Genomic DNA, 14,361 nt, shown 5'->3' on the forward strand with positions numbered 1-14,361 from the left:
CTCCACGAGTGATTTTTAAAAAATGTGCTCCTCAATTAAGTATCATATTGGATAGGGGCTAAACCTGTCCTGGATTGGAATTGTTCCGATCATTCCCCTATGAGGAGTTTGCAGAAATGTCCTTAAAATGCATGAAAAACGGCCATTTTTCAAAATGGCTGACTTTCTGGTGGGCGGGGCTAATGGAAGGCAATTTGAAATATGTGTGCAATCATAATAGCAATATGTATACAGCGTTTGGTGAATATCGGAAAAACTATATGCGACCAGTTTGGAGCAATTTGCGCCATGTGAATAGTCAAAAATGGTGTATTCGCTGTTAGCCTACGACCTCCACGAGTAATTTTTGAAAAATGTGCTCCTGAATTAAGTATCCTATTGGATAGGGGCTAAACCTGTCCTGCATTGGAATTTTTCTGATCATTTCCCTAGGAGGAGTTTGCAAGAACGTGCGTAAAATGGCTGAAAACCGCACATTTTTCAAAATGGCCGACTTTATGGGGGGGTGGGGCTAATGGAAGGCAATTTGAAATATATGTGCAATCATAATAGCAATATGTATACAGCGTTTCGTGAATATCGGAACAACTATATCCGAGTAGTTTGGAGTAATTTGCAACATGTAAATCGTAAAAAATGGTATATTCGCTGTTAGCCTACGACCTCCACGAGTAATTTTTCAAAAATGTGCTCCTGAATTTAGTATCATATTGGATAGGGGCTAAACCTGTCCTGCATTGGAATTTTTCTGATCATTCCCCTAGGAGGAGTTTGCAAGAACGTGCGTAAAATGGCTGAAAAACGCACATTTTTCAAAATGGCCGACTTTCTGGGGGGCGGGGCTAATGGAAGGCAATGTGAAATATGTGTGCAATCATAATAGCAATATGTATACAGCGTTTCGTGAATATCGGAATAACTATATCCGAGAAGTTTGGAGTAATTTGCGACATGTAAATCGTCAAAAATGGTGTATTCGCTGTTAGCTTACGACCTCCACGAGTAATTTTTCAAAAATGTGCTCCTCAATTAAGTTTCATATTGGATAGGGGCTGAACGTGTCCTGGATTGGAATTTTTCCGATCATTCCCCTAGGAGAAGTGTGCAAGAATGTGCTTAAAATGGCTGAAAAACGCACATATTTCAAAATGGCCGACTTGTTGGGGGGCGGGGCTAATGGAATGTATGTACAAATATGTCTTCAATTCCATGAGGAATGTCTGTGCCAAAATTCGTGAAGTTCTGAGAAACTATGAGACTACCACACAATAGGGGGCGCTAGTGAGCAGTTGTTTTGAAAAATTACGTTTTTTTTTTACATTCTACAAAAGGTCGTGGGCTGTGACGTGTGTACCAAGTTTTGAGTACCGAAACATATTTTAGCACATCGTCATAAAAAAAAACGTACAGGCCACGCCCACATTTGTCATTCGTCGTGACACTTTAAATATAAGTGCATACTTATCCCCAGAGTATGTCTAAAAAAAAAAAAAAAGATTTTGTCCAGCAGTTCATGAGTTATACATTTGTCATGTTTTTGGCGCCCCCTATAGTCCAAAATGGAAATTACTTTTTGTGCCTATTCCCCAATACAGAATGAACCTTCCCACCAAAATGTGTGGTTTTTTTGTACATTGTTGATGAGTTATGAGCATTTGAAATTTGAAAAACTAAGCCCCGCCTTTTGCAAACACGTTTAGAGTAATGAGGGCCACATTTATCGACTGAACATGCTCATTTCCTACGATAATGTGTCTGACCCTCCGGCGATACTGTATACTGAGTTTGGTGTTGAAAAACCAAAATTTGAAATTTAAGTGAATATTTAACTGTTTTTCCAATTATGCTAATTAAAAAAAAAATAAAGTAGGCGGAGCTTACGGGTACTTGGACATTATATGTAGAGCAGGTCCACCCGAGTAAGTGTGAAAAATTTCAGGTCATTTGGAGTTACGGTGCGACTTTGTACATCTTTCCAAAAACGGAAATGGCCATAGGTGGCGCTAGAGAGCATGTTGGACAATTTGAACACATTGACTCCAGAATATCAAATTTTTCACCGATTCTGGAATCTGTGCAAAATTATACAACTTTCTCAGCATCCTAAAGGCCTGAAAATAAGCATTGAAATATGGAATAATAATAATAATACCACGAATAACAATAGGTATCCTTGCACTTCGTGCTAGGACGCCGTTGGGTCCTAGCACTCTCGTGCTCGGGCCCTAATAATGCCGAAGTAACAACATACTGAAAACTGTTAGTAAAACCATGTTTGAATGCTTTACAATTTACATACCTAGATGCACGTGTGTTGTGTTTATGCAGTGCAACTCCCACCCAGTGGGTGGCTATGTAGAGTGATAGAACAGAGCAGGCACGCCCCCGAGAGAAGGAAAGCAAGTCACGTCACAAATTAGCATTTCTAAAATGTTAGCGTGGATTAATAAAAGTGCAAAAAGACAGCGGTTGTCGCCGGAAGAAACTTCAAATACAGAGAATGCTGTGCCTGTGTTGTAAATTGTGTCTGATGGGGAGCTTTCTTTGGTTGATCCTCCTGCTCCAAGTTCTAGTGCATTAGCATTAGCACTAGCTCCGCCACCTCCTCCAGAGCCTCTAACGTTAGCTGCTGCTGGCGCAACTGCCACCACCAACACCGGGCAAAGCGATGCACCTGACTGCTGGACAACGGACCAGGTGCAATATTTTTGCAAGACCAATGCATGGCTCCTTCTTAAAGATAAGAAGCTAGGATGTCGGATATGCAGAGATGTCAAATCTTTGGGAATACACACTGGACAAGGACTGAAACTGTCAACTGAATGGGGTGAGTGTGCAGTGTCTCATTTCGGTGTTGACAAGGGCAAACAACAAGCTAGCCTGAGAAAAAAAATCAAAGAACATAAAGAATCACAAGCCCATGTAAAAGCTGCTGACATCCTTACATCTGCTTCACGTGAAACTATTCAACATCAAGTGCAGTCTATGCATACATCTGAATTAGACACCACTATCAGAGTTTTTCGAAAGGCATATAAAATTGGCAAACATAGCCGGCCATTCACAGACATGCCAATTGATTTGAATGTACAGAAACTGAATGGGCTGGACGTGGGCAGGGTTTTGCACTCCAATAAAACCTGTGGCGAAATCATCGACCACATAGCTCATGAGCTGAAGAAAAAAATGGCAAAAGACATTACAGAAAAGCAAAGAAAACTCTGTGTTTTGGTCGATGAATCTACCACTATTAGTGGTAAAACGGTGCTTGTTGTGTGTCTACGCTCAGCATTAGCTGATGCTGAGCCCGAAACGTTTTTTTGGGAGCTGATCGAGTTGGATGGAACAACGGCTGATGACATCACAAAGGCGTTAATGGAGTGTCTTGGAAGAGATTTTAACGAGGACTTTTTAGGTCGGTGTTTCGTTTATTTTGCATGTGATGGGGCTTCAGTCATGCTAGGGAAGAGAACAGGCGTTGCTACCCAGTTGTGTAGTAAATTCCCAAGCCTGTTTGTGTGGCACTGCTCCAATCATCGTCTAGAGCTGGCAGTTGGGGATGTGGTCAAGGAGGTCTCAGGGCTCAATCATTTCCAGATCTTTTTTGACAAACTCTATTCCTTGTTCCATGCCTCCCCCAAAAATCAGAGGCAGTTAGCGCAGTGTGCGCAAGCAGTCGGACAGCGTCTCCTGGTGATAGGGCGTGTTTTGTCCATCCGCTGGGTGGCTTCAAGTGAAAGGAGCGTCAGAGCAGTCTGGGAAAACTACCGAGTGCTTCATGATCACTTCACAAATGCTGCAAACGACACGAGCAGGGATTCCAGAGACAGAGCAAAGTACAAGGGCCTGGATGATGTGCTCACATCTGCAACGTTTGTCAGCAATCTGGGACTGATGTACGATGCGCTCACAGAGCTCAGCGACCTCTCTCGGCAACTCCAAAAAAGAGAGATGACACTGCCTACAGCAGATAGGCTCTTAACTCGAGAAATACGAGTTTTTGAATCCATGGTCACCATGCCTGGCCCACACATGACTACAGTTCATACAGCTCTAGCTGAGAAGTCCTTCAAGGGTGTTGCCCTGCGTGAGAATGGCAGGCTTGTACAGATTCATGCAGGTCAGTTTTTCCGCAGTATGGTAGAGAATCTGAGACACAGAATTACTTCCACAACCTCCTCTCATGTCAGCACAAGAGAAATCCCATTACATGGCCGGGAGGCCCGGGACAATCAGCTAATCCAGGACATGAAAGTTATCCATCCTGGAAGTTGGCCTGAAGAGGAGTTAGACGTACAGTATGGGGACGTAGAGGTGCTACGTTTGTGCGAAGTGCTGAAAGTGGACAGAAGAGAGACTGTTCAGGGCTTTCGCGAATACAAGGAAACCAGGGCATCCCGTACACCTGCTGCCATGGAGCCTCTACTGAAAGCAGTCCGAACCATCACTGTCTCCACTAGTGAGTGTGAGCGGGCATTCAGCTGCATGAACGATATCCTTACTGCAAAAAGGAATGCTCTCTCTGTCAGCCGACTGTCCAGCCTGGTTTTCATTAAATGTAATGGACCATCACTAGGACAGTTCAATCCGGAACAGTATGTGAGGTCCTGGCTGGCAAAGGGAAGGAGAAGTGCTGATGAAAGAGCCTGTCCAGCTCCAGCCCCTGATACTGATGTCCCCAAGGCCTTCTGGAGCCTTTTCTAACAATGTGAAGTATATTGCAAAGCAGCTCACCCAGTGAGAAGACTTTTGGCATAATGTGCCGATTTGTACAGATCCTGGAGATAGAAGGACTTCAGACCAACCAGGGAGTTATCTGATCAGCTTGGTGTTCAATGTAACTCTTTACCATGGCTCAGACTTTGTTACTTGCAGTTACAGTTTCTCATTTTAGATTGTGCAAATTTTGCATTTGTTTTTACATGTTCTTTGTTCATGCTCTTTATCATTTTTCTGAGTTGGAAAGTTAGATTGCATCATAGTTTACTTTATACATATTTGTATTCTTCAGTGGTGAAGTATATTGCAAAGCAGCTCAGCCATGTGAGAAGACTTTTGGCACTTTTTCGTTTTTCGTTTTCTGAGTTGGAAAGTTAGATTGCATTCAAAATGTACAGAAATACTTAATTTTGTTAAAGCTTTTTATAAAAAATGCTTCTGACCAGAGCTTTGTTTCCTTGTCATTAATGTTGAACACCACCAGAGGGGCTCTCACCTGAAAGGTCTCTGCTTCATGTGTCTTCAGCAGAAGATCTAGACTTTGATTGCTATATTTTCAGTTAATATTGACCTTACTGAGCTTTAGCCATATCCGCTGCCTATCATAAAAAATGTTAAGTACAGTGAACCTTTCTAAAATATACAGTAGTAAAGAGACAAACCCACCAGCATTATAGTAGCCAAATTCTTGTTTGTGGGCTGTATATATAAAATTGACTTGAAAAAGTTGCTGATTTTAGAGTACTGGCACCTTTTTCATTCCAATTCAAGCACTGGTTTGAGCTGGACCTCTCCTCCGGAAGCACCTCACAGGGCTCAGGGTTTGAAAACAGAACATCTGTAGCCCCTCACTGGAGGTCCGATGGAGACCTGACTCTGACCCTGCAGGGGGTGAAGCCCGAGGACCGAGGAGATTACTTTCTCTACGTCCTCAAGGACAGAAAGAGGGGACATCTGCAGGCTGTGAGGATGAGGGTCAGCCCTGCACTGAATACACCAGAGGAGAGGAACCGGGAGCAGATCACCTGCACCCCCCAGCCACCATGCGTGAGTACAACACCACAAATATAAAAAACAGTTAGTTTGTAGATTAATCTTAGACATGACGCTACTGTGTTGTGTACGGAGCCCCCATAGTCTAGCCGTAGAGGGACATGGGGAGAAAAAAAGAGATACGTGCGTCGTGCGCACGTGATAGCCTAACCCGTTATCCCGACTTTTTTTTTGAATGAAATACTAATGCTAAATCCCGACTTGTTTATCCGAGAAAGTTACCGGTGTGCCAAGTGGAGCACACAGGAGACAACCGTTTGATTGGGCTGTTATGTGTATGTGGGGAAATGGGGAAATGACATTGCATATTTGAGATATCGAACTCGGAGTTCATTTTAAGGACAGTCTGCCTTGATATCAATTAAAGTCCGTGACTCTCACATTATTTATTTTTTCTCCAATTTATGTCAATAAAGTCACTCGTTATCTCGATTTAAAAAAAACCGTTTCATGTCCCGGAGCTCCGTAGTTCATAGCGGTCTGATCGTTTTTGTCCCTCTCTCTCTGCTGCAGAAAGAGAAGACCGCTTTGATCTGTGTCTCCGTAGCTGCTGTGCTTTTGATTGCTGGAGCTTTTTTCTGTGGTCAGAAAATGCCGAGAATCTGCGGGTCAAAGGTCTCTGGAGGAGCCGCTGCTGGAGGAGCTCCAACAGGACTCGAGATGCCACCTTACACCGACACTCCTGTTCCGGTAGTCGTGAATGGACATGCTTGATAACGGTGTTTAATGTGATGTAATATTGTTTTCAATTATATTCACATTATTGCGCAGTATTCTGTACATGCTTTCTCCCGCCGTGGTGCTTTGTTATAGTTGTCGGCAAAACACACTTTATTGTTCTACCTTCTCTCCCTCGACCCTCATTATTTAGTTAGCAGCAGGTGTTTAGTATTATTGCGCAGCTCAGTTGAATACTCGTTTCTGATTGGTCAATTCGGACATTTCAGAGGTTATTAATATCCAATAACAAAGCCTACTGCTGCCAAGCATAACATCAATAATGACCTAGCTGCACATTATCACTGATTTAAGTACCTCTGAAATGACCACATTGATCAGGATAACACACATGCAGAGTAAACAATAATCATAAACGTATATAGAAAAAGTGATAAAAAACAACTAAAAAGGTATAATTTCAAGTAAAATATTTATCAAATTTGGTTTGGATTTCCTTCTAATATGTTATATTTGTAATAGTTCCATATTCTAAGTCAAAATGTGGTTGGTCAACATTTGGTCTGGAATGCATTTCTTCTTGTGAATGGGAAATATTCCCAAAAAGAAAACGTGTTAAAATGTGCATTAAATCCACCACCTTTAAAGTTTATTAACATGTCCACATTCAGGTACTGATGGAATATGGTTTTCAATCATATTTATATTATTATTTATTTAGTTATTTTATAATGCTGCTACTTTGTTTGCTGCATCTGTACATATCCTGCTGTGCGACAAATGAAGGATTTTAGATTCTTTGCCAATCAAATAAATGTAAAATGTGACCATATGCTCGTGTTTTTCCCTGTGTGTGCTGGACTGGTTTCGACGTAAGGTTAATGGATTCTTCTCCTCAACATTAAAAATACAATATATTTAAAAAACAACACATGGATTTATGCTTATTGAAAAAGTCTGATAGAGGTGAATAAGAAACATCGAAATACAAAACACACAGCTTCAGATTGAACCTCCCTTTCATTCATTCCGGAAGTGTGAGTCAGCACTCATCATTTGGTAATGATGCAAATAAACCAGCTCTATAACTGCCCTGTTCTTCTTTATTTGTCAAGTCGCTCATCTATCATGCGCATTTATCAGCAACACACAATGACCTGAGTGCATATTGGGCAGGATGTAAATGTTGTGCAACATTAATATCCCCTCCTCCTATACATTTTTCTAGGCCTATCTTAATTTATTTACAGTTGGCATAGTACCAGCTACCGCTTTAATTGTAATTCTATACGGTCAGAAGGGATTTAATCGGCCAGAATACACATGTAAAATATGGAGATAAAATCCCTTTTTGATTTGGGCCTATCTGGGCCTTCATGGCTTCAATTTGACTATTTAAAAGGAACGTTAATAATACAAGACAAATATTATCAAATACAAATTAAAACATTTACAAATGTCCAATATTGTAAGCCCGTTTTCTGTAGTTGTTAAACCAGTGGTAGTTGTATGGACACATGGCCATAGGAACTATTGTCACCACAGCAAATTAGAAATATTAATGACAATATTTAGACAAAAATGCATTAAAATAAAAACCGGCAATGTAGCACTACTTCCTGTTTACATTCCCAACACATTGGAACTGGAGTCCAAACGTTTAAAGCATAATTATCCCACAGAATTACATAAATAAAATAGTTGGGGTTTCTTTCTGTCTGGTGAATAGCCTAAATAAATAATGAAATATAATCTAGCAGCCACTGGTTATTTGTGCCATGCATGTTTCCCCTTATATAATGTTGCGTTGCAGTTTAAACACAATCACAGAAAGCAGAGTTAGACAGTGCAATATCCATACATTAAAATGAAGATCACTTGTTGGGTAATAAACTGCTCTCCATGAGGCTTATAGCCTATTGCTGGCAGAAATATAGACCAAAGTTACCGAATCATCACATTTCTTCTCGGTTAGTAATTAATATGAACACACTCACCCCTTTGTATTTACGCACAGCCATAAACAAAAATAGTTTAACTAAATTGCAAAAGAAACGGGAGAAGAAAAACATTCCCCTCGTCTGAATCATGAATACACGACAACACACACACACACACACACACACACACACACACACACACACACACACACACACACACACACACACACACACACACACACACACACACACACACACACACACACACACACACACACACACACACACACACACACACACACACACACACACACACACACTAAGGGCCATCAGATTTCAGTATGCCTACTTAGGCTGACAATGCAGGAAGTACAGAGAAACAAGAAATAGCATGAGTCATAAACTTGTGTGTGGGTCTAAAGAAAGCCCTGCGCACGCACACCTTTGAGGTGAAGGCAACAACTCTCTGCGGAGATGACTCAGACACACAGTAGATCCTGAAATTGTAGCCGTCACTACGGCAACCAGATGTTCAGCATCTGAACTCTATACACACACATACGCACGCACACGCGCGCACACACGCACACACACACACGCACACAATCTTGCACTGATTTCTCAAAGATTTTGAAGTGACTGTTATTTTGTTGATTGTTCCGTTTTATGTAGGTCTTAATGTGTGCATACATGTGTCCTTTGTTTGTTGGCTATATATATAGATACATGTTTGCATAGGCCTACATATTTTTATATATCTTTGTTTTTATATTCGGGATTGTGTAACAGTATTCCAATCTCTCTGTCTGTACAAACAAACTGAAAGATTGAAAATAACGTTGACTTGACTTTGATAAGGAGAGAGACGCCATGCATCAGAGGGAGTTCCCTCTCTCACTGCACAAAAACATCCTCCGCGTAAAATCGCTCATTATCATTTTGACTTTCTGAGAGCCGACTGTGAGCCATGCTCTGTGCACTCCCCCTCATCTGAAGCATTGCAGTACATGTGTTGGTGGGCGGAGTCTTCTCTATAAAAGCGAACCTTTGGAAGAAACGCCTTACTATGATCCAGACAGCACCACTCCAACAATGGCAGCTCTTACATTGCGTGCTCTCTTATTGATTGTCCACCTTCCTCTCGTAGGAGGACTAACTCTCGATACAATATCAGGAGACCCAGTTCAGTTTCCAGAGACTGAACAGTGCAGGGAGAGAGGAGCAACACTTCAGCACACTTTGACAGGTGGAAGCAGTCAGGCTGTGGCTCGTCTGGAGGATGTCTGGAAGCCGGCAGCAGGTTACAAAGACCGGATGAGTCCAAACGAGTCTGTGGTCTTAAACAGGAGCAACATCAACGACCAGGGACTGTACGGGTTAACCTGCGGCTCAGAGGAGAAACGTATCCATCTGAATGTCATCACATCCTCGGAGAAATCAGTGCCTGAGGGACAGGCTGCTGGATTTACCTTCCACTACTTTACTGCAGGAGAACTCGGGAGGTACAGAGTGGAGAGAAACACACAGCTTGTGTTTGAGCTGGACCTCTCCTCCGGAAGCACCTCACAGGGCTCAGGGTTTGAGAACAGAACATCTGTAGCCCCTCACTGGAGGTCCGATGGAGACCTGACTCTGACCCTGCAGGGGGTGAAGCCCGAGGACCGAGGAGATTACTTTCTCTACGTCCTCAAGGACAGACAGAGGGGACATCTGCAGGCTGTGAGGATGAGGGTCAGCCCTGCACTGAATGCACCAGAGGAGAGGAACCGGGAGCAGATCACCTGCACCCCCCAGCCACCATGCGTGAGTAGGCTACAACACAAATATAAAAAGCAGTTAGTTTGTAGATTAATCTTAGACATGACGCTACTGTGTTGTGTACGGAGCCCCCATAGTCTAGCCGTAGAGGGACATGGGGAGAAAAAAAGAGATACGTGCGTCGTGCGCACGAGATAGCCTAACCCGTTATCCCGACTTTTTTTTTGAATGAAATACTAATGCTAAATCCCGACTTGTTTATCCGAGAAAGTTACCGGTGCGCCAAGTGGAGCACACAGGAGACAACCGTTTGATTGGGCTGTTATGTGTATGTGGGGAAATGGGGAAATGACATTGCATATTTGAGATGTCGAACTCGGAGTTCATTTTAAGGACAGTCTGCCTTGATATCAATTAAAGTCCGTGACTCTCACATTATTTATTTTTTCTCCAATTTATGTCAATAAAGTCACTCGTTATCTCGATTTTTAAAAACCCGTTTCATGTCCCGGAGCTCCGTAGTTCATAGCGGTCTGATCGTTTTTGTCCCTCTCTCTCTGTTGCAGAAAGAGAAGACCGCTTTGATCTGTGTCTCCGTAGCTGCTGTGCTTTTGATTGCTGGAGCTTTTTACTGTGGTCAGAAAATGCCGAGAATCTGCGGGTCAAAGGTCTCTGGAGGAGCCGCTGCTGGAGGAGCTCCAACAGGACTCGAGATGCCACCTTACACCGACACTCCTGTTCCGGTAGTCGTGAATGGACATGCTTGATAACGGTGTTTAATGTGATGTAATATTGTTTTCAATTATATTCACATTATTGCGCAGTATTCTGTACATGCTTTCTCCCGCCGTGGTGCTTTGTTATAGTTGTCGGCAAAACACACTTTATTTTTCTACCTTCTCTCCCTCGACCCTCATTATTTAGTTAGCAGCAGGTGTTTAGTATTATTGCGCAGCTCAGTTGAATACTCGTTTCTGATTGGTCAATTCGGACATTTCAGAGGTTATTAATATCCAATAACAAAGCCTACTGCTGCTGCCAAGCATAACATCAATAATGACCTAGCTGCACATTATCACTGATTTAAGTACCTCTGAAATGACCACATTGATCAGGATAACACACATGCAGAGTAAACAATAATCATAAACGTATATAGAAAAAGTGATAAAAAACAACTAAAAAGGTATAATTTCAAGTAAAATATTTATCAAATTTGGTTTGGATTTCCTTCTAATATGTTATATTTGTAATAGTTCCATATTCTAAGTCAAAATGTGGTTGGTCAACATTTGGTCTGGAATGCATTTCTTCTTGTGAATGGGAAATATTCCCAAAAAGAAAACGTGTTAAAATGTGCATTAAATCCACCACCTTTAAAGTTTATTAACATGTCCACATTCAGGTACTGATATGGTTTTCAATCATATTTATATTATTATTTATTTAGTTATTTTATAATGCTGCTACTTTGTTTGCTGCATCTGTACATATCCTGCTGTGCGACAAATGAAGGATTTTAGATTCTTTGCCAATCAAATAAATGTAAAATGTGACCATATGCTCGTGTTTTTCCCTGTGTGTGCTGGACTGGTTTCGACGTAAGGTTAATGGATTCTTCTCCTCAACATTAAAAATACAATATATTTAAAAAACAACACATGGATTTATGCTTATTGAAAAAGTCTGATAGAGGTGAATAGGAAACATCTAAATACAAAACACACAGCTTCAGATTGAACCTCCCTTTCATTCATTCCGGAAGTGTGAGTCAGCACTCATCATTTGGTAATGATGCAAATAAACCAGCTCTATAACTGCCCTGTTCTTCTTTATTTGTCAAGTCGCTCATCTATCATGCGCATTTATCAGCAACACACAATGACCTGAGTGCATATTGGGCAGGATGTAAATGTTGTGCAACATTAATATCCCCTCCTCCTATACATTTTTCTAGGCCTATCTTAATTTATTTACAGTTGGCATAGTACCAGCTACCGCTTTAATTGTAATTCTATACGGTCAGAAGGGATTTCATCGGCCAGAATACACATGTAAAATATGGAGATACAATCCCTTTTTGATTTGGGCCTATCTGGGCCTTCATGGCTTCAATTTGACTATTTAAAAGGAACGTTAATAATACAAGACAAATATTATCAAATACAAATTAAAACATTTACAAATGTCCAATATTGTAAGCCCGTTTTCTGTAGTTGTTAAACCAGTGGTAGTTGTATGGACACATGGCCATAGGAACTATTGTCACCACAGCAAATTAGAAATATTAATGACAATATTTAGACAAAAATGCATTAAAATAAAAACCGGCAATGTAGCACTACTTCCTGTTTACATTCCCAAAGCATTGGAACTGGAGTCCAAACGTTTAAAGCATAATCATCCCACAGAATTACATAAATAAAATAGTTGGTTTATTTCTGTCTGGTGAATAATTAAATAAAATCTAGCGGCCTCTGGTTATTTGTTCCATGTTTCCCCTTATATAATGTTGCGTTGCAGTTTAAACCCAATCACAGAAAGCAGATCGCCCAGTTAGACAGTGCAATATCAAATTAAGATCACTTATAGACTGCTCTCCATGAGGCTTACAAGGAAGTAGCGAAAGTTACCGAATCATCACATTTCTTCTCGGTTAGTAATCGAAGCACATTGCTTCATTACTGCCATATGATTACTGTGAAGTCCTGATATTCAGCTTTGTGATCATACCCACTCCCATCCGCGCGACGGGAGAGAGGGAGACAAGTTATTCTACTAATAGCGCGAGTCAGCTTTACGCGGAGGTATCTTAAACCGAACGTGAAAAACGGACAAGCTGCAATTTTCTCCAAAAAACAATTGTGCTTCCTAAACTTTGAATTTACATCATTATTAAGCACCAACATTAATGTAAAATAAACACTATTAGGCTCAAATTACGCTTCAAACGAATGGGAGATGTATTATGGGACAAAGAAGCTAATTATTATGCAGACGTTTGCCCGTGTTGAGATATAACATACAGACATGTATAGTGTATGACTCCATGTATTACTGTGTACCATATATTGTTTATGTAAGTAGCTGCGACTACTAACTGTGTTCATTGGTTAGGGCTGTACCACATGATTGTGATGTCACTACCTGGGGTATAAGACCGTTGGAAGTCACGCCCCTTCTCTCTCTGTCCTCAAGCCTCTTGAGATGTGTGCCTATAATAAATAACGCCGTGATGAATGGCTAAACTTGAACTGCTAAGATTATTCACCTTTCTGCTGCAGGAGAAAAAAGGTTTAAGTCTAAATCTGCTAACAGCCCGTTTGCAGTAAACACATGTTTAGTAGAACAATAGCATTTTTAAGGCATCAACCTCAGAACATTCAGAATCATTCAAGTCATTCTCCACCGTTTTGCTCCATCCTATAGTCAAATCTGAATAACGAATGAATGGATAAAATAAGTGAAAGTGTGGTTCTGGTTGCTTCAGTGGTTCCCAACCAGGTGTATGGGGACCCCTAGCGGTGCTTGAGGGGGTTGTAGAAGGATTAGGGATTGCAATGGCCACACAAAAACATTTTAAAATCTATTTTCATAAGCCTGGCTCTGGCCCCAAAAGCTTATGAAACACAAGCTCAGGTGTCTCATTAAAAGCTCTTAATAAAGTGAAACTGCTAGAAGTCTGACTTTATATTATTATTTTTCACTGACTATAGCCTATGTCTAAATGTCAAGTTGTATGAATGGTGAGTTTATACAATGGATTTTCATCTAAGGGGCAATTGGGTTAAATACGATTACAGAGGGTTTAACACATTCTTATGGAATGGAGACCATGCTGAAGGCCCCATATTTAAAATGTGTAAATCATGCACATTTCTTCTCCACACAACCTCTTTTGAATCAGCACAGCTCTCCACTTTAAATATCGTATTTGTCAATATTATAGATTTTTTACAATTAATATACATTTTCTTAATAGCTGTCATAAAAGTCCTGTTTTTATTGTAAAACTGTGAAGTCACACTTTTGTTTGTGTGAACCGCTCAAGGCTACAACTCCCGTCTCGCACCACACACCAAGATGGCCGTCACGTTGGAACATTTCACTTCTTTCTTTCAGAATGAGGCGGAAAGTATTAAGAGAGATGAAAATCACTCCTAGTCTGGGCACGTTGAGAGCTGTGCACACACACAAGGGGAGTTAGTCGGTT

General features: G+C 41.1%; 1 protein-coding gene across 1 annotated transcript; it reads left to right on the top strand.

Annotated features, from left to right (window-relative positions):
- Positions 1-9,482: 9,482 nt before the first annotated feature.
- On the top strand, positions 9,483-10,915 carry LOC117546023. The gene is made up of 2 exons (XM_034216101.1): positions 9,483-10,193; positions 10,715-10,915. Exons 1-2 carry the CDS (start codon positions 9,483-9,485, stop codon positions 10,913-10,915), a joined length of 912 nt encoding a protein of 303 aa, XP_034071992.1.
- The last annotated feature ends 3,446 nt before the right edge of the window (positions 10,916-14,361 follow it).

Source organism: Gymnodraco acuticeps, unplaced genomic scaffold (genome assembly GCF_902827175.1).
Source record: "Gymnodraco acuticeps unplaced genomic scaffold, fGymAcu1.1, whole genome shotgun sequence".
Classification (NCBI taxonomy): Eukaryota; Metazoa; Chordata; class Actinopteri; order Perciformes; family Bathydraconidae; genus Gymnodraco; species Gymnodraco acuticeps.